The sequence below is a fragment of the Gracilinanus agilis genome, chromosome 2 (genome assembly GCF_016433145.1).
Source record: "Gracilinanus agilis isolate LMUSP501 chromosome 2, AgileGrace, whole genome shotgun sequence".
In the NCBI taxonomy this organism is placed as follows: Eukaryota; Metazoa; Chordata; class Mammalia; order Didelphimorphia; family Didelphidae; genus Gracilinanus; species Gracilinanus agilis.
Window position 1 is genome coordinate 618231441 of NC_058131.1, and position 22149 is coordinate 618253589.

At 37.2% G+C, this 22149-nt stretch overlaps 1 protein-coding gene across 4 annotated transcripts in view; it reads right to left on the reverse strand.

The window, feature by feature from the left end:
* Positions 1-22149, reverse strand: part of SORCS1 (sortilin related VPS10 domain containing receptor 1) — a 746046-nt gene that overhangs the window by 22333 nt on the left and 701564 nt on the right. For all 4 annotated transcript variants that reach the window (XM_044665551.1, XM_044665550.1, XM_044665553.1 and 1 more), the window contains exon 24: positions 6228-6327. In XM_044665551.1, coding sequence (XP_044521486.1) covers positions 6228-6327 — 100 coding nt within the window. The remainder of the gene's footprint in view (positions 1-6227; positions 6328-22149) is intronic.

Genomic DNA, 22149 nt, shown 5'->3' on the forward strand with positions numbered 1-22149 from the left:
CTATAGTTTCCTTAATTAAACTTGTTAATAAGCCCTCTTGTCATTTACTTGCTGGTTTCATAGACTCCTTGTCTAGGTGGAGCAAGGGGGCAGTTAAGGCCTAACTGTCACTTCTGTCAACTGTCATTTCTCTTTTAGAGTTAAACCACCTGGGCTAAAAGGTGTCAGGGCCAGTCACCAGTCTCCTAAATGATAATTTAGTAGTCTTCCTCACAACACTAGGCAAGTCAAACCACTGACACTACCTTGACCTCCACATCCTAGGAATATCAGTACTACCATCTCCGTTTCTATCTCTGTCTCTTTTACACAGACAGACAGACAGACAGACATACCACACACACACACACACACACACAAAGCCACCAGCCTTGCTTCCATTCTAACTGCCACCAATATCATCCAGGAAATCAATTCAAACTGGTAACTGCTTCACTAGATACTGTAGCTTCTGTTTCTTCAGCAGCCACAGCTACTCATGATAAGGGGCACGGGGACTTCTAGCCACCAAAGACCTTGGCATTATCAAATAGTTCACTATCAGAAATGAACATGGTTTAGGCCGTAGAAGCAACTAAAGAAAAAGCATAACCATTTCCCTTGCTTTTGCACCCTGTGCCTGTGTACTTGCAACTGAAACCCCTTATGTGTGTGGGTTCCCTCTATTAGAATGTAGATTCTTTGAGTTTAGACTCTGTCCTGTTTTTCTATTTGTATCCCCAGCACTTAGACTAAAACTTTAGATATAGTAAGTACTTAATAATTAGTTTTTTCATTATCCACTAATTTAAACCATCCTGAAAATGACTACCACATTAATCCTTCTCAAATGCTGTTTGGCCATGTCTTTCCCCAGTTGTATCGAGACAGAATTCCTTTGCCTATTTTTTAAAGAACTCTGTAGAAAGGCAGCATGGTATAAAAGAATGGATTTTGGAATTTGAGTTAAAGGACTTGGGTTCAAATTCCATCTTTGCTACTTAATACCTGTGTGACCCTGAACTAATAAATATTAAGTATGTGACCACATACAAGTCACTTACTGTCTCTGGGTCTTTCTTTCCTTATGTGTAAAATGAGAGGAATTGTTTAGATGACCTGTGAGGTCACCTATGATTTCTACCATATCATAGAAAGAGTACCAGATTCAGACTCAGCAGACTAGGGATTGATTTTCCCCTCCTTCTCTAGGTGTGGTCATGTAATATTTCAAAACCTCAATTTTATGAAATATAAAAGATGTATAAAATACTTAGATAAACTCTACTATAGGATGCTCAGAACAAATGTGGTGATGTATGTAAGAAGTTTCAGAAACAAATCAATATGTATCAGTCAGTATTATTATTTTTTCAGCCACAATCAGCACAATTCCTGCTTACTCTTTAATATACGACTTCTTTAAATATGATGGTTCTGGCATCAAACCATGCTTGATTCTATTTTTTAAAGGATTTTTTTTCACTATAGCTCACGGCTTACTCCTAATTTTACCTCCTTTTTTCCCTACAGTTGTTCTTACTCTCTCTTCTTTATTATTGCTTCTATCAGAAAAATATGGGAAGAGATTTAAGAATCAATACAGGAACACTCTCAGAATTAGGAAGAACCAAACTCAAAGATTCAGAGTGTTCAGTGCTTGCACAGGAATTCTAGTGATTCCCCTAAGTCGGATATGAGATGAAAAACACGAACAACCTAAATTTGGTGTTTAATAGCATCCAGGTATCTAAAAATGCTTATCTTGTGAACCCATAAAAAAGCATCAAGCTTCAAAAAAGAAAAAGAATTTGAAACCGAAAAGAAGACTAGTAAATTCCTAGAAGGAGCCAGTTCCTTTTCCCTTAGAGAGAACTCAAATTATGCACCGCCTCTCTCTCCAGTCACATACTCTGGGTCTAACATTTTTAAAAGGAGGCTGTTGAACATCTGTTGTGTAATTAATGGAATGCAACAGCATGCTATAATATTCCCTGGGAAGTTATTAGCAACACTACTTATGAGAAATGAAATGCTGCAAACAGCGGACCTTTTGGGGCATTTAAGGGGGAGTAGGAAGTAGAAGGACAAGGGAGATCTAGAACTTGATGCAACTCTCTCCTCTGTTTTTACCTGACAGCTTCACCCTTTCCTCATTCCTGGCAGTATCTATGTTCTAATGTACATTTTACTGTAGGTATTTGTAGTTATATTTTGAGATCTGCAGCTGTATTCCTTCTCTCAACCAACGTGCAAAGGTTCTATGTATAATAGCTTCTAAAGTTCTGCTTTTCTATTTTGCCTAATACCTGATGAAATGAGATGGCAATTCTTTTGCCACACCCAACCACTGCATTGTCAGGGTTAATAGTTTTTCCCATAACTTGGCACAAACACTTGAAAATCCCTATTGAAATAAACCTCCTACATGCATAAAGCATACAGATAAAATCCTGTTACAACAAATAGGATTACAACAAACCCCAGACAATCACCCACTTGTTTCAAGAGACATTAGATTTGACACAATTCTGATTTGACAATACAGTTTAGAAAAGCTCTACGAGTTGGTGGCAGAAGTCAGTTGAAATAGCTAATGAAATGGATGAGGAGCATGTCATTCAAACTGCTGGTAGTGTGAGGTTGAAGAGAGAGAGAAAGTCTTCAAGCTATCAATTAATTGATACACATTAATTAAGTTCTTGCTAGATTTCTGGTACTATACTAAAATTAAATTCTAAGATTCAGAGACTCTTCCCAGAGAATTCCATGTAAGTTATTCCTCCATGCTCAAAAGGAATTGATATAAAAGAGCTCTGTGCAAGAATAATTTGTTCCACGGTACTCAGAGATGTACACAGCCCTTGTCTCTTTTCCTGGTTTTGTAACCTCATTTCTGACCTTGGTTCTTGGTTCATCTGTCTACCCAGACAGTCTTAGATCTCTTACAGCTAGTATTTCTCCAGAGGACTCTCTAGCCCTTTCACCTTGTCTACAGGGACACTTTGTCCTTCCCCTGAATTCTAATATAGATTCAAGCTTACTCTGACATCAATCCCTGGATGATGTGTGTAGTCATTGAATAGTCAGTGTAGTCCTGCAGTTAGTAATCATCTACTCCAGGACAAAAAGTTATTAGCCTTTAATAAATAGTCAAATCAAACTTAAAATTTTTTTTCTTTCAAATTTTACTTTTTCACTAACTTGTTAAAACTGGTTGGCTATCTTGACATCATTTAAGCATAGACTTTGTCTTTTTTCAGGGAATATTCCATTAGCTCAATCAGCTGTATATGCTTCTAAAACTTAGATTAATCATAGATTTAGAGCTAGAAGGGAACTTGAAAGCCATTGAATCCAACCCCTCTCATTTTACTGATGAGGCTGAAGGAGATTATATGTCTAGTATCACTCAGCTAGTAAGTATATATGGCTGTATTTGCACTCAAATCTTCCTAATTTCATGTCTAGCCTTTGCCCATTGTTCTGCCTGGCTGTCTTCATATTCCTTGTAATTCCAAATTTATGCAATTCCACGAGATGATGCTAGCATATATGTGGACATGGAGAGCCCCCATTGCTCATTTCTCTTTCCCTTCTTCCTTTCTAAAGATCTTCATTTCTCTCTTTCTGTCTTCTTTCCTGCCTATACCTTTGATCTATTATTTCCTCCCAAAGGAATTTTTAAGTTAGATCTTGTGGAGTCAGAGTTTAAAAGTATGTTGCTTAGAATCAGAGAATTAAGGCAAAAAGGGACCTCGTGGGTCATGGAATCCAAACCCCTCACTCTACCATGAAGAAATGAAGATTTAGAAAGACTAGTTGACTTCTCTTTGGTCACTAAGGCTTTAAGCATAAGAAACAGCATTTGAATACAGTTCCTACTATCATCTGATTCAATGTTTTTCTCATTGTCACACAATATTTCCTTTGCCTGAGGCATAGTCTGAATAATAATGGACAATCTGCTTGAAACTACCTGAAACTTTTGGACTCTCAACAAGAAGGATGCTTTGGAAATATAGTTTTCCTGGAAAAGCATTAGAAGGGAGTCATGACGACCTTTATGTTAGAAACGGATGTAATCATGGTAGCTAATTTTTGGAGTAATACCTATTTCACAGCAGGTCAACTGTTTGCTCTTCACAACCAAAGCAGAGGTTTTTATAGACACTATCAGACCTGACTTGGAAGTCCTTAATAGGCCTATCCAAATAATAAATGTTATATCGCATAATAACATGATAACTAACTTCTGTTTAAAGAAACAAATATCTACTTGTGACAACAGAAAGTATCAGTGTTTAATCAACAGCACTAATAAGGCCCATGGAAAAGCAGAATAAAATATCAAGAATAATTTTAAAGCATTGTTGTTGTGATTTCTAATCTTCAGGGAGCAATCCCGAGGAACAGGCACTCTGGATGATAAAGAATATTCATTAATCCTGCTACAAGGATTTTTTGCAAAGGAGTTTTATACCCATTGTGCCATTTGAATTGGTGGGCAATTCAAATATTACATGAATGTGACATAGGGTTCCTGAGGAACAGAGAAGTTAAGGGACTTGTCTAAGATTATACAGCTTCTTTTTAAGGGTCCTTTCTGGGGATATTCCTCAATTAGATACTCATATTTAAACACTGGGATCTAAAGAGGGTGACCTCTTACTTGGTCTTACTTACTCTTACTTACTTACTTACTTACTTACTTGCTTACTTACTTACTTACTTACTTACTCGGGGCTCTAGGTAACCCAGAGTTTGAGTTTTTTTATATTGTGTCTCAATAGCTTCCTATCAATTATTTTTATTTCTTTTTTCTTTTTTTTTAAACCCTTACCTTCTGTCTTGGAATCAATACTGTGTATTGGTTACAAGGCAGAAGAGTGGTAAGGGCTAGACAATGGGGGTTAAGTGACTTGCCCAGGGTCACACAGCTGGGACATGTCTGAGGCCAGATTTGAACCTAGGACCTCCCATGTTTAGACCTGGTTCTCAATCTACAGAACTACCCAGCTTCCCCCCTTCCTATTAATTATTAACCAGTAGCCTAAACTAGATTTTTTAGGAAAGGTATTTATGAAATGGTATATTAAGAACAGTTTATAGGAAACTTTCTCCCCAAAAGTCTGATATATACTCTCACAGAGTTCAAGGAGAAAGTATGTTGGTAATAAGTCATACTTATGACCAAAAAGTCAACTCATAATTCCCAGGTACTGAAATTTGCAATTATACTCAGAAAGTTATAAAATTGGGTATACCTGTTGAACCAGCAATACCACTATTAGGTTTATTTCCTAAATCAAGGAAAAAGGAAAAGGACCTATACATTCTAAAATATTTATAGCAGTTCACTTTATGATAGCAACGAATTGGAAATTGAATGGAAACCCATACACTGGGGAGTGTATGAACAAGTTGTGGCATATGATTGTGATGGAATAGCATTGCATCTAAGAAATGGCAAGCAGATTAATTTTGGAAAAACATGGAAAGACCTACATGAAATTATGAAGAGTTAAATGAGCAGAACGAAAAACATGGAAAGACCTACATGAAATTATGAAGAGTTAAATGAGCAGAACGAAGAGAAAATTATATATGGCAATAGATATAGTACTTGAAGAATAAGTAGTGGTAGCCTATTTGTGAATCATACTCTGATATAAGAATCATACTACGAGAGAGACAGAGAGAGAGAGAGAGACAGACAGACAGACAGACAGACAGACAGACAGACAGGCAGGCAGGCAGGCAGAGACAGAGAGAGACAGATACAGAGAGGGACTCTGTTCTCCTAAGAGTGATTCCTTCATCCTTCACTGGGGATTGCTTCTTTAGTTCTCAAATAATTTCCTTACTAACTTTTCTTTTCCTATATACCTCAAGAGGTATTACTTGATCTTCTCAACCAATTACAAGAGGTTTCATTTGCTTCTCATCCAATGACCAAAAGTCCTATGATTCTTCCAGATATGAGTGTAAACAAGCCTTTAATGTAAGGAGGTTATAGAAAAATTCCTTCATACCTAGTTTACTCTGTTAACTGCTTGGTCAATGGCTTTGGGGCAGAATTCTTTTACACTGAGATATGGAGGAACCAAATGTCCAACACAGATCTGCTAACCCCAACAATGTTTCTGTACTGTTATATCTTATTATTGTCTTGTGATATGGAAATGTAATCAGGAACCAAAACATATAAAATATAACAACCAACACATGAGGACAGAGAAACTGACCTGCTGTTAAGTGGGCAGCATGAACAAGAACACGTATTCCAGGTTTTAACTCGAAATGGATGGAGTTTTGGTTCAGTTTGTGAATCATCAGTTCTGATATCTGGAAAAAAAGGCACCAAAGTTAATATTATTGGAAATGTCATACTGTCATGAAAACGAATATATTAGATTAATATATCTTAGAATTTATGATGACATTAGAGAGATAAAAACAGTTTGAAAATAAAATTTATACTATTTTAGTGTATATTTTACATACACACACAAATATATATATTTCATCCCATACATACATAGATAAGGATTACAGATTATTGGGTATGGATTTATGTTCAACAAAGAAGTACATGTTAGATAATTAATTGATTTATTCAAAGTTCAACTGTGAAATAAGGTCATTTATTAGCATTCATGTGACCTGAGACCTTGGAGATATTTGTCCTATATAAATAATGACTTATGCAGACACAGAAAACTGACACATATTTGTGAGATTTACATATATTGTCTTTTATTGGCAGGTACTAATGATATAAAATGAGAACTCAGCCGAAAATTTATTATACCTGACAACAGGAAATATAAACAAAGGCCTGTAAACATTAGGCCTGTTAACAACACAGGCCTAATTAATTAATTTGCTAATACTCACCCTCATTTACAAGTATTAGTTATGCTCCTTTTTTGTCCCCAAACATATAGTGAATACACTAAATAAAATATTCATGGTCACAAAATATATGCCAGCAAGGCTGAGGTGATATAACGAGTTTAATAAATAACAGTTTGTGTCACATTTTCAAAGGCAAGATTAAAACATGTGCACTGGGTTTTAAGTACAAACATAATCTAATTTGATTCAGATGTGTTTTTGCTTCTCAAAAGCTGTCAGGGAAAACACTTTCCTATCAATTTCAGACTGTCTTCCCCATGTTATTCATTTCAGTCAAGTCAGTATAATTTGTAAATGCTAATTAAATCTGATTAGATGCTCTCTGGCCATCATTCACCTTGGGATGATGTTTACATCTGGGTGAATTCTTAAAGCTTTCTTCTTGATCTTAGGTGGCAGTCTGTCCCTAGATCCCTTGAAATGATGCCCTAAAACCAACCAAGATTCAAATACTCTAGATTGGAACACTGCCAGAGTAGATGACTATCACTGGGCATGTAAGAAAAAGGAAAGAGAAAACCAGTGTTTATTCAGAGCCTATGTTCCAGGCCAGGGTCGGCAACCTTTTTGGCCGTGAGAGCCATAAATGCCACATTTTTTAAAATGTAATTTTGTGAGAACCGTACAGTGCTCACAGTGCTGCTCCTGTAACAGTGCCTGAAAAAAAAGTTGACTTTATGGCTCCTGCAGAAAGAGCCACATCTGGCCCTCAAAAGAGCCAGATATGGCTCGAGAGCCATACGTTGCCGACCCCTGTTCCAGGCACTGTGCTAATTGCTTTAAAAATATCTCATTTGGTCCTCATAACAATTTGAGGAAGGAGGTAATCTCTCTTCCCCATTTTACAGTTAAAAAATTTGAGACAAATTGAGGTTAAGTGATTTAAGTGACACCCAGATAGTAAATGACTGAGGGCAGATTTGAAATCAGGTCTTCCTGATACTGGGTTCGGAACTGTAACTACTGTGCCACTTAGCTTCTATTTATTAGGTAAACAAGACATTAGTGCCTTTCCCCCATATCTTATGACTGCAAATTTAATTGTCTGGGTGACAATAGTGAGCCGCAGGGTACAGGAGACAAAAAAAATTGACTTGTTGTTCAATGGGCAGCATGGAGGAGAACACAGATTCCAGATTTTAACTCAAAGTACATGGGGCTATGTAAATGGGTGGAAAGAGGGAAATTCAGACTAAGAAAATCAACTGTGGCTTACTTAACACTCATGCAGTTGGCATTATTAATAATACTTTTCCTATTGTTTTTAAATTCTTTTGGCAAATTGGCTGTAATCTAGACATGAGTGAGCAATCTTTGTGGGACTTACTAAATTGGGAAAGAGATTAAGGTCATGTGAGAATGGGGACAAGATGAATCAAACACATTATTGATTTGGATGGAATAAAATGCTGCTCAAAGATAATAGCCTGGGGAGGTACTAAAGGCAAAAAAGGCAGGTTCTATCTACGCATGTGCAGATAGTGTCAAAATGAACTCAACATCGAAGAGGTGCCAAGTCATATCTGTGCCAGCCCAGTTACTCCAGGGTAGCTCAGGGTTTGTGGCACCATCTGGTGGTTTACTCAGATTTGGCATCCGGAGTTGCTCTGCCAGCTTCACTTTGTGCCAAGCAAGGGCTGCTGAAAGTAGGAGCTCTTACTCATTTACAATTAAAAGTTGGGGACAACCCCATTCCCATTAGTATGCAAAAGGTCTAGGATGGCAGAAGCTTGGGTTTGTGGGTTGTTTATTGGCATCCAACTCTTTGTGACCAGTTTGGGATTTTCTTGGCAAAGCAAATAGAAAATCACACCAATATTAAGTGTCTGAGGTCAAATTTGAACTCAGATCTTCCTGACTCCAGGTCCAGCTCTCCATCCCCTGAGCAGCTTGCTCTTGTTATATCTAATCTCCAGTGCTAACACATAGTAGGTACTTCCTCATAGTTTGTAAAACAAACAGATAAATTAGCCAACATGCTTCCCTAGTCCAACCAGTTGGAATGATATTCACTCCCTTCATTCTGAGAATGTATTTTCTTCCAGGGAAAGATATAAATAACTAAGCCAGAAAATTAAGTTTATCAGAATCACATACTTCTAATTTAGAGTCTCCAGGAGTGTCCCCTGTGAAAGTAATTATCTTTTCGGATTTGCTGTGGGTTGTAACAAGGCTTCACTGGCTTTATCAGCTTCATTTGCAAAATTAAGTATGATATGCAAAAATAACCTGGGAACAGGAAAGCGTTTTCATGTATTTAACTTACATCAAAGGACAAGCAATGCAAAACAGAGTCTCTTGAAAAGGAGTTACTCATAAGTTAAAAAAAAAAAAAAAAAAAAAAGCTAAAGGAAATAGACATTCCACGCAAGGATAACCTCAATCAGAACTTGGTGTCTTTCCACTCAAAGAGATGTGGCTCACATGTTCATTGGAGGTCTGGAGGCAGACTTATAAGTGGTTTCTGCACCAGACAGGAAGGCATTTTTGGTGAGCATACATTTGTCAGATTAAGGCTTTCTGCTAGGATGTGTGCCTTTTAAAATCATTCAGATATTAAACACTTTCCTCTTGGAATGTTATTCCCCATCACTGGAACATTCATTCCTCCTAGCATCTATGAGAGGTGATGGTACAGCTTGTCCTTTTTCTCAGGTGAGGAGATTGAGGCACGGAGTGATAGGTTTTGTTGTTCAGTTGTTTTTCAGTTATGTCCAAATCTTCATGATGCCATTTGGAGTTTTCTCAGTTAAAATATTGGAGTGATTTGCCATTTCCTTCTCCAGGTCATTTTACAGATAAGGAAACTGAAGCAAATGGGGTTAAGTGATTTACTCAGGGTTACACAGCTAATAATTATCTGAGGCTGGATTTAGACTTTTGAAGATGAGTCTTCCTTATTCTAAGGCCAGTGCTCTATCTATTATACCACTTAGCTGTCTGCTTAGAGATTGGTATAGGATCCGGTGAATCAAAAAACCACAGTGGCTCTGTAGGCAATGGAGCTGAGTTCAAGTTCTGCTTCTCATGCTTACCTCCTAACCATGTCCTTGGTCAGGAACCAGGGCTTGGTTTCTTTATTTTTAATGTGAGAGGATTGGGCTAGAAGGTTCCTGGCTACGCGTGTTAGGATAGGTAGGATTACTCAATTTTAACTCTAAGAATCAAGGCAAAGAAAGGTAAAAAGACTTGCCTATGGTTTTCCATCTAATTAACAAAAGAGATAGGACTAGAACCTAGGTCTCCTGATTCCCTGTTCAAAGCCAGAGTTCCCATATAGTGCTGCTTTTTAAGAAGCACCATTAGGTAGGAGAACCACATCTCAGCTCTTTCTCACAAAAAACATTGTGATCTCTCTAATCTCCCTCACATGGCAGCATGTCTCTACTATTTCATAGCTTGGTTCCCTTATGATCTGGTTTCCTAATAATTTCAGCTTCTGCTTTTCTGTTGCCATTTTAGCATTCATTTATTCCTCCCATTCTGGGATCCTCTTTTGGTTTAAGTCAACTGAGCACCTGTTTTGTTTCTGCTCTTCCCAGTTCCCTATAGTTTGGGCATTTCTAGTTAACTCTTTCAATTCCTTGATCCCTAAATGTATTTCTAAGGAGAGGGCAACACAGTGTTTTCATGAAATATTTCCATTGATAGGGCTACTGGCCCTTTGTCTCTGGTTTCCTCCATTAGCCCTCTCCAGGGTATTTTAATTCAACTTCTTCCTTGAGGTGGTTGAACTAGAGGGATAGAAATGCTGGGTAAGAGAAATGGCATTTTCTCATCTCTCTGCAACCAATATAATCATACTACTTACCTAGCTATCTCCATCTCAGCTGAGGTGTGTAAAGCATTGGGACAGGTGAGCATAGCGATTTTACAGTAGTATTTGTGAGCTTCTTAGAGACTCACTTAAAAGACCATTATTTTGGGGCAGCTATGTGTCTCAGTGGATTGAATGCCAGGTCTAGAGATAGGAGGTCCTAGGTCGCAAATCTGGCCTCAGACCCTTCCTAACTATGTGACTCTAGGCTTGCCTTAACTCTGGTCATCTAGCTCTTACCTTACTTATTTCCAAGATTGAAGATGAGAATTTTTTTTAAGACCATTATTAGGCTCAGAGATGCTCAGCATCACTGCAAGTAGTCATGACAGAAAAAAAGATGAGATAAAAGGTGAAAATATTTAGTAATGGCTCAGGCAGAAAGGGCAGAAGGTATTGTCAGCAGAGGCTCTGAGGAAAGAAGCTGAATCTTGAATTGAACCTACAAATGTGGGTAGAGCTCTGCTTCTTCCCCTCCAAACCTCCCTGTTTTATACTGTGCAGAACTGGTTGTCTTGGCAGAACTCATTAATCCTTTCTGTTGATCATTGCCTGCCTTCACTCCTCTTGTGGCTAAATAATCCCCAGGAGAAAAAAACAAAACATGTTAATGTTGGCCCATCATCTATTTTGCAGAATTTTCATAGAGAGCCAGAACTGCCCATACTCCCAGATGCATCCTCCTTGAAAAGTGTCACTTTGGAGGGAAAGACAGGACTCAGTAGTTATATCTCTATATTTGCTATCAAATGGGAAATATGAGTGAGAAGGCAGGAATTCTACACATGTAGATTTTAAATGGTAGGTCTCTTCTGTATGGGGAGTGAAAGGCATAGGATCAATAGCTATGAAACTTCAAGGTGAATAGAGAGTTGAGAGGAATCCAGGAGTAGTAGATAGAGTTGGTTTCAGAAACATGAAGACTTGGGTTCAAGCTCTGAAACTTATTGACTGGGTGGCTATGGGCAAATCATTTAATTTCATTGTTCTGGGCAAGTCCACTAGAAATTGCACAGAAGGTGATGACCTGGCTTAGTAGAAGGAATTTTCTCATATGAGAGTTTCATATACAAATGAAATCAGACATCCAGGCCCAATCCCTAGTAGTTTATCAAAATGAAAGAAAGTCACTCTACCCAGGAGGCAGCCCAGGCTCAAAGGTTCCCAAAAAGTTTAGAAAAAATTCTGGATGATAAATCCATCATGAGTTATTTAGGGAAAGTAAGATGAGTATACTAACCACTCTTTTGTATGTGGATTTGCTATTTACAAAACATCTTCCTATAATTCTGAAAAGCAGATATTGAGAAAAGTATTGTCATCATTTTATATCTGAAGATATTGAGGCTCCCAGAATTTAGGTGTCATTGCTAGCAAGGGTCAGAAGTAGGATTATGGCCAAATCTAGCATTCCTTTTACTTTCCCAGTATGGCTGCCTCTTTCTGTTGTTCAGAATACAACCCTCAACTCGAGGCTTTAGAGGCAAGGGGAACAATCTGTAAGGTTTTTTGAAGGGCGACCACAGAGATGAAGAATTTGATTTTTTTGGCGTATGGTCATTAGGACAGAAATAGGTAGAATATAGGGAGAGGTCAATTGAAGTTAGATGTAGGGAAAACCTTCCTGGTGATGGGTGTCATTAATAGATCCATGATGGGTTTTCTTTCAGAGAAAAATAGGAAAAAGAAGAAAAGAAAAAGAAAGAAGGAGGGAAGAAAGGGAAGAGAGAAGGAGGGAAGAAGGAATTAGGGCCAAGGAGCAGAATTTGTTAGTTCCTTCAGGACAGATTCTGAGATTGCCTTCTATCACTTTAAACAATGAAGTTGAGCTGATCCAGAAAAAATGAATCAACCTTCTCTATCTTTAGTTGCCTATCACAAATTACAGAGTCTTGCCCCCTTCCTAGCTACATATCCTCCTTGGGCACAGGTTGAATTTTTATGCATCTCAGTCCCTAGAAGTAACTTCTTTTGCTAATTGCCTTACATAGAAAAACTTGTCAACTCCTCTATGGAGCTGATATAGTCCAGTGTTGCTACTTAGAAGATTTAGTTCATAGGAGACAGTGTGTGTGTGTGTGTGTGTGTGTGTGTGTGTGTGTGTGTGTGTGTGTGTGTGTGCATGTACATGTGCATGTATGTGTGTAAAATAAAACAAAAGAAAAAAGTCCCAGGTTGTGAAGAGGTATGCCAGGGCCATTTACCTTTCTTATAATTTCACATTTTCATCTGTATCTGAAGGACAATGGTAACATCAACACAATTGGAAGATTCATTGTTTTTGGTGGATGTTGTGTCCTGAGAAGATTTTCTTCCTTATTAGGTCATCTATGAAGCACCCTTTACTGACAACCAAAACCTCACCAGGATGGTACTCAAATTTTGTCTCTCCACAGAACCAGGCATTCTACTATTCCCTCATCCTTTCCCCATGGCAGGATTCCCAGAAGACCAGGGAGCTTGCCATCAATGAAAGTGGAGGGAGGAAAGTAAAAGTCTATGAGACGATGAGGAGGCAAGGAGAATGGAAGAAGGGTTTTTTTTGTTTTTTTTTTTCCTGTACCTGAGCAACTGCCTCTAGAGGAATACACTTTCCATACTCCCCTGACCTGAGGTAGAGAGTCCCTTCTGGCTGGCCCAGCATCTATGAAATGAAGACTGGTGGAACCATTCCAGACGGCAGGTCGTTTGATTAACCCAGCCTGCCTTAGCTTAGTAACAGGGTCAAGTGCTTCTTGCTGTGAGGAATTTTCAATTTATTTCACAGATAAGATAGCTCTGATCCAAGCCAACTCCCCTGCTTCCATGGGAACAGTGGCAGGAGGAGCTCATACAACCAGGATGTAAGGAAGTATTGGACATTAATTTAAATCTTACGAGGACCTACAAGTTCAGCCTTCACTTTCAGAGGGGCTGGCTGGGTGAGAGTCCATCACTTTCCTCAACAAAAGGATGGGCTAGTATCTATATAGATAAGAACCCTTTAAAAGAAAGAGGCCAGGTTCATGGAAGATGAGCAAAGGTGAGCCTTGCCTAAATCTTGTCTCAAAGTTAAAGTAGAACATTGGTAATACTGCCCCGTCTCTGCCATTTGCTTACATCTGTGTGTGTAAAAATCTATTTGGCTTCTCCTTGTTTGTTCTCTGCTATAATGATCTTGAACCCTTGAATTGCTTGCCAGCTCCAGGAATGGGGAGGGAAGGAAAGGAGGTAGATAATTTAAAATATATTACTTTGGAAAACTCATGTGAAAATTTATTACATGTAATAAAATGTTTTTATAAAATGTCTTTAATTGGGAATCTTAAAATATCTTTACAAAAAAAATCTTGAACCCTTCTAATCTACATATTATTATTATTTTTTTTTTTAGTTTGAGTCTAGGGCAGCTGAGTGGTTCAGTAGATTGAAGCCTGGGCCTAGAGACAGGAGATCCTGTGTTCAAATTTGATCTCAGACACTTCTTAGCTATGTGACTCTAGGCAAGTCAGTTAATCCCCATTGCCAAGCCCTTACCACTTTTCTGCCTTGGAAACACTATATTTAGTATTGATTCTAAGATGGAAGGTAAAGGCTCAAAAAATAATTAATTAAATAAATTGTAGACTCAAATTATATATAAAATTTGAGTTTAGAAAGGTTTTTCCTTCTGTTTAAGGAATACATTATAGAGGGAAGACATCTCTTATTTGGGTATAAGAGAGCTCTGGTTCTGTTCTGAGTTCAGTTGTTAAATCATAATAATTTGTATTTACATAAAACGTTATAGTCTACAAAGTGTTTGGCTTATTATACCATGTATTCTTCAAAACAAACTTGTGAGGTAGGTACTCCAAGTTATAGCATTTTCAATTTGTGTATGAGGAAACAAAAAAAACAGAGGAGTTAAAAAATAACAATAAGTAACATTTATATATCACTTCAAGGTTTGCAAAGCACTTTTCAATAAAAGCACACAACCCTGGGACTTAGGTGCTTTACTTTACAGATGAGGAAACTGAGTCAGGAAGAGGCTACAGGATTTTCCAGGGTAATACAGTAAGTGCCTGAGGCCAGATTTTGAACTCAGTCTTCCTTCCCTAACTCTGGGCCTTGTCTTCTATCCATCATATCACCTAGCTACTCATGTTCATGCAGCAAAGAATGTCAGAGTTAGGATTTGAAATTGGGTCTTCCTGGTTCTAAGCTATCATTCTATTTTCTAACACATTACATTAATTCTTTTTCTAAGCACATTATGGATATTAAGTCTTTATTTGACCTTGGAGAAATTGCTCCCCCACAAGTCTAGGCCTTATCTTCTTCATCTATAAAATGAAATCAGTCAGTCAACAAGCCCTTAAGTGTTTACTATGTGTCTGGAGTTGTAGGGAGTATTAGAGGTCCAAAGGAAGACAAAATATAGTCCTTACTTAAGAGGAATTTATGTTCTAATTTGAGGCAACATACAGGGTATATATAGGATAGAGAGAAGGTAATCTCAGAAAGGAAGGAATCGGTGTCTTACAAGAGTTTGCCTTGTCGTTCTTCAGTTATGCTTCAGTTGTTTCCAATTCTTCATGATCCTATTTGGGACTTTCTTGGCAAAGATACTAGACTGGTGTTCTATTTCCTTCTCCAGTTCATTTTACAAATGAGGAAACTGAGGCAAACAAGATTAAATGACTTACTTTGAGTCACACAGCTAGCAAGTGTCTGAGGCCAGATTTGAACTCATGAAGATGAGTCTTCCTGACTTCAGGCTCCAGTGCTCTATATACTATGTCACTACAAGTCAAACAGTTTGGCTAAGAGGTCCCTAATGTCTCAGCTAGTTATGGAACTCCATAGGCTACTTTGCTCCAATTTGAGTCATTCCTATCAGGTTGCATCCATCACCTCAGATACATAAGACTATATGGATAATACTACTCATGTTTCTTGGATTCAGTATTTCGCTGTGACACTTCTGGTTAGATCCAAGATCCAAGGAAACAATGTCCTATTATTGTATTTAATTGTAATTACAATGTAATTAATCTGCCTTAAAACCTGTTTATTTAAATGTATTTAAAATACATATGTGTATTGTAGCAATCCAGGTTTACACTAATCTTGATATAATTTTAAGTGCTCAAAAATTGACTCATGTATTGCTTATGATTGATTTCTGTAACCTTGAGTTAAATTGAACTTTAACCTTGCCAAATTCCTAGCCCTTCCATAAGGCTACACTCAGGAAGAGTAAGTTATCTCAGGCTCTTTATTTTACCTAAAACAATCAATTAACATATGTATCAAACAACTGTAGTTGCCTTAGGTCATATGAACTCCTGATCTGGGTGTTAGCTCTACCTATTGTTTTAGGTTCCAACAGTGCCAATGTATCAGACCACTTGTTTTTTCCCTTCCCCCTATACTGTTGTAACCCCAATAAAAGAGCAGTATGTCAGCTAAAGGTTAAGCTCTGAACCATCTAAGCTCTTGACCATCAGAGCTTCTAACCATGGAAGCTCTTGAGCTTACTTGCTGTCTGACTACCTTATGCCAGAACTTTCTTTATCTGCATGTCTTTATTCTCACCTTATGCTCTCTTTCCATTAGTCCTTAATCTGTAACCCATTTTCTCTCAGTCCCTGGTTCCCCTTTCTGAGTGTCCTACCCACAAGGAATCTTCGTGGAGTAGGTGGATGGTTTCATTTGGTGCCCAACGTGGGGCACAAACCCAGGACCCTGAGATTAAGAGTCTCACGCTCTATGGACTGAGCAGTGGATGGCTTCAGTGTACTTAAATGCCATGATTTTCTCAAATGTATTCACGCCCACAGGTACATATACAAAATATACATATGAGGGGTGATATAGAGCAGTGAATAGAGTTATCCTCAGAGTCAAGGAGACCTGGGTTCTAGTGGTGCCTCTGATATGTAACTGTCCTGCAGAACAAGGATCCATCATTATTATAATGATTAATTATTATAATTATAAAATTATATAAAAGAAGATTTAGCTCAATAAAAGAAGGAACTTCCTGAGAATCAGAGAGGATACAAAATGGCATGGTCTTCCACAAGGTAATGAGCTCCCTACCATTTCAAGTGTTCAAGAAGCAGGTGGATGCTCCCCTCTTATGAATGCTTTAGGGATAAGATTCCTGCATTAGAAGATAAGTTTGATTACATTAGCTTGCTCCAAGGTGGTACAATATAACTAGTGGCAGATGGAGCCTCAGAGGACTTGGGTTCAAAGTCCAGCTCTGTCATTCACTCCCATTTGTCTTGGGAAAATAACTTAATTTCTCTGGACATTAATTTCTTCTTCCATTATAAGTTAGTAAGACTGCATGACTTATAATCTCTTTTCCAGGTCTAAATTTATATGTCTAAGATAGGGCTTCTTAATCATTTTTTTGTGTCCCGAATCTCTGAAAATCTTGTGAAACTTATGGGCCCGTTCTCAGAATAATATTTTTAGATGAATAAAACAAAATATATAGGATTATAAAGGAAAACAACTATATGGAAAATTTTAAATGTATTTTTCCCCATCAATATTTATAGAACCCATGAAATCTATCTAGAGTTCACTCTGGGGTTAAGAACTCTTGTTTTGAGATTCTATTGCTGTCTCTATCTCCATAAATATACATTCACACTTGTCAGAACTGAGATCCTTTCTAACTCTTTAATTAATAAGTATTTATGGGGGCAACTAGATGGCTCAGTGGATTGAAAACCAAGCTCAGAGATAGGAGTTCCTGGACTCAAATCTGGCCTTAGATACTTCCTAGCTGTGTGACATTGGGCAAGTCACTTAATCCCCATTACCTACCTCTTACTGCTCTTCTGCCTGAGAGCCAATAAATGGTATTGATTCTAAGATGGAAGGTAAGGGTTTTTTTTTTTTTTAAGTATTTATTAAATATCTATTATAAGCCACATAGTGTGCTGGATAAATTATAAAAAAAAAAATGAGAAACAAGAGAAAAAGATTTTTGAATCATATTCAAAGCAAAGAAGGCCACTGTGGATACTTATGCCAGTAGGTTGAACTCAAGACCCCAAATAAAATGAATGTTTTATGAGATTTGGCTCAAATGGTGGAAGGATGATTTATGACTACCACTAGAGGGCAAACAGATACCACCTAGACCGCTGAGAGCATAAGATAGGGGGTAGGACTGTATGAAGGCAGAAGCAGGAGAGGGGAAAAATGAGCCAGAGAGAGCTATTACTGAAGATGTTATGAACTATCCTCATGGCCAACAGATATCTGCGTTTTTTCTTCCCTGATTTTCAAGAAATTTTAAGCAAATTTTATAGAACCAGAAAGAGAAAGAACAAAAAATAAATAAAAAGGAAAGCATGAGTGTACCAGTCTTCACTTTATTTCCTCCATGAATTTTTCTCTAATAGAAGTGATATGTGCCTTCTTTCATTAATATGACAAACATGGAAATATTATATGATAACACATGTCCAACTAAGATCATATTACCTGCCGTCTTGAGGAGGGGGGGGCAAGGGAGAGGGAGGACAAAAATGTGTATTGCAAAATGCCAGAAAATAATTGTTAAAATTTGTTATCAACCTGTAATCTGGACAAAAAGAAAAAAAAAAGAAAAAGAAAGTATGCAGGTGAAAGAATTCTCAGGGAAATAGTTGGATATAAAACTCAAATCATTTCTATATCTTGGAAGATTATAATTTCATCTAAGTAGGATCTACAATAAGATGCCCAGAGGCAGAACAGTTGGAGTTCTATGGATCCAAAGGCCTTTGCCTCTTTCAATTATATAGCCAAAGCAATGGCCCACCCTAAGGACCACTAAATTATAGGTGTATATAATCATTTGTAGATGCTAACTGAAACTGAGGGCCAGGGGAAGCACAGGCAGATAGAAATCTGGAGGATTACAGAAAGCTTTTACTTCAAATTCACAAAGGATACAGGGTTTGACATTACTTACATGAGGAGAAAAGGATAAAGATGCAGAGTTTATCAGTAAAAGGCAGCAATGACTAGACTGCTGGCCTCAGAGTCAGGACCTGAATTCCAGTCTTGCCTCTAACAAGGTATTTAATTCTCCAGGAAAACCTTTGACCTCTTACTTCCCCTTTGTACTTCTTTAAGACCATACCCTGGAGGAGAATTGCTAATCTGCATTGGGAGAGGAGATTTCCTTACACACAGGTGCCAATAAAAGTGAAATAAACTGTAAGAACTGGGAAAAATCATTATTGATTAGAGGAAAAGCAATTAAAAAAACTGAGATATCTCACACCTATCAAATTAGCTAAAATGATAATAAGGCAATGATAAAATGTTGGAGAGGACTTAGAATAATGGGGATGGGGGGGGGCTAAGATGGCCTCAGAATAGCAGGAGCCTTCAGAATCTTCTTCTAAACAATCAATACAAAGTGTCTCAAAAGGACAGAAATCAAAATCAGACAAGTAAAGGGGCTCTCCCATGGATGCAGCCTTAAAGGTAGGCAGTGTCTGGGGATTTCCACACTATAAGGGGGCTACACTACACTTAACAAAGTGCAAGCTGATCAAGCCTCCCCCCACACTACCATGCCAGAGTCAGAGCAAGGGCTGCACAATCTCTAAATTCTCAGGGGCTGGCTGAGGGCACCATAGACTTACCCCTGAGGGCAGTGCAATGTCTTGGCAGTGAGACTTGGGATCTGAGGCTGAAGAGTGAGGAGCCTAGGCAGCAGAGTGGGAAAATCTGGCAGAAACAAGGCTGGCTACAGCCTAGGCAGCAGGGACTGGAAAATGCCTCAGGGCAAATGCTTTAAAATCTGCTACACAAAGAACTTCCTGGAAGATATTACCAAGGAAAAGCCCTGTGAGAAGGAAGCTAAGAAAACAATGTCCACCAGCATTCAGGAACTGCAATCCACAAGTAGCAAAAGAAATAAGCAGCAACAAAAAAAGCTTTTGATCCTGGATAATTTCTATGGAGAAAAAGAGCAAAATACAGAAGCAACAGCAGAAAGTGACGAACAAGTAAACACATCCAAACTTTCCCCCCCCCCCAAAAAAAAATGGAAATTGGCCACAAGCTCTCAAGGAACTCAAAAAGGAATTCAAGTACCAAGTAAGGAAAAAGAAAAGTGGGAAGAAAAGTGGGAAAAAAATGAAAGTAAAAAAGAAAATAACAGCAAAAAAATAAAATTGCCCACGTGAACAAACAGGCACAGAAATCAAATGAAATAATAGAATAATGGGGACACCAATAAACTCTTGGTGGAACTATGAACTTATCCAACCACTCTGGAGAACAATCTGGAATTATGTTCAAATAATTATAAAACTCTGAATACCTTCTTACCTACCAGTAATACTATTAGGTTTATTTCTTAAGGTGTTCAGGGAAAAAGGAAAAGAAGCTATATGCTCTAAAATATTAATATGCTCCCTTTGTGGTAGCAAAGAACTGGAAATTGAGGGGATACCCATATTGGGGCACAAGTTGTAGCATATGATTGTGATGGAATACTACTGTACCATTAGAAATTATAAACAAGTTAATTTTTAAAAATCATGGAGAGACCTACATAAAGATATGAAGAGATAAATGAGCAGAAACAACACTACACACAGCAAAAGAAATACTGTTTGAAGAATGACTTGTATGTGTTTACTTCTAGAGAAAGAATTGATAAATAGAAATAAGCAAGACAAGACATAGTTTATATATATATACACATATATATATATTTATATGATTTTTTGTCAAATGATGCCTACTCTAAGTGGAAGGAAGGGAGGGAGGGAGTTACCTGGGTATTTTAATGTAACAAATTAACAAAGAAATACATTTAAATTTTAAAAAAATCTATCAAATAACTGAAGGGGTTCAAGAAAAAAGCATCTTATAATTTGATGACTTGAGGAAGGGAAGAACTTTTATTTTATTTTATTTTTGCTAAGAAGGTTATATTTTCAATCACTTTCATACAACTAAAGAACATGAGGGTAGATAATAGGTTTAATTAAAGATAAGCCCTGAACACCCGTCTAACCATATGAAGAAGATGGGGGAGAGGAGAAGTCAGTGTCTACTTTGAAGTTAGTGGGAATTCTTTTTATTTCATTGCCTTGTTGGACTTTAATAATTTTGACTTAAGTTTTATTTCCATGGGGACATCAGATGAACTATTCTGATTAATAACAAAGTATAATTCCTACCAGAGTGATAGTAAGATTCTTCAGATTTTGAGAGGAATGAAGGGATAGAGATAGAACCTAGGGTGATCTTCTAGGAGACAACAGAGCCAATTCCATTTTCATATTAAATATGCTTTTTGAGAAACAAAACCAGTGTAGCTAAAATTATGAAGAAAGCCAGCAAATGGGAAAAATTATTACAATTTATTTCTTTTGCAATGAATTTTCAAAATTATATAATAGAGCAAGATTTATATATAAAATGAAACATCTCTCTATTGACAAATTGTAAATACATATAAACAATGTTTTCAGAAGAAATCAAAGCAATCAATAAGCAGATGAATAAAAAATATTCTAAATCCCCAATCATTAGAGAAATGAAAATGAAAACAGCCCTAAGGTACCATCTCATACCTATCAGATTGGCTAAAATAACTGAAAAAGGAAAATCAAAATTCCAAAAGGGAGGAAGAAAAATGGACACATTACTATACTGTTTGTTTGGTTGTAAACTGGTCCAGATCTTCTGAAGAACAAATCGGAACCATGTCTAAAGGCTACAAAACTGTGTGTACCCTTTACCCAGCAATACCACTACTACATTTTTATCTCAAAGAGAAGAAAGAAAAAGCAACAGAAAAAAACCCTATACATGCAAAACTATTTTAGCAGATCTTTTTTTTTTTTTTTTTTTTTTTTTTTTTTTTTTTTTATGGTAGTAAAGAACTGGAAATTGAAGGGATATCCATCAATTGAATAATGGCTGAACAACATGTGATATATGATTGTGATGTAATACTACCATGTTATAAGAAATAATGAGTAGGTTTATTTCAGAAAAAAAAATGCTAACACATATAAACTGGTGCAAAATGTAGAGAACATTGTACACCACAAAAGGAATATTGTAATAATGATCAACTATGAGAGACAGAGCTACTCTGACTATATAGTGATCCACAATATTTCCCAAGCACTAATGATAAAAAAAAAAAAATCCACATCCAAGGAGAAAAGTGATAAACTCTGAGTGAAGATTGAAACATTTTTTTTCACTTTATTTTTTCTGGGATTTTTTCTCCATTATGTTTAGCATGGATATATATCTTTGATAATTTCACACATATAATGCATAAGACATTGCCTGCCTCAAAAGGTAGTGGAGGGGATTGAGGGGAGAAAGAATTTAGAATTCAAAATGTTTAAATATTAAAAATTTAGATTTTTTAAAAAATTGTCTGTTGAACTGAATTGAAAATGCATTTCTCT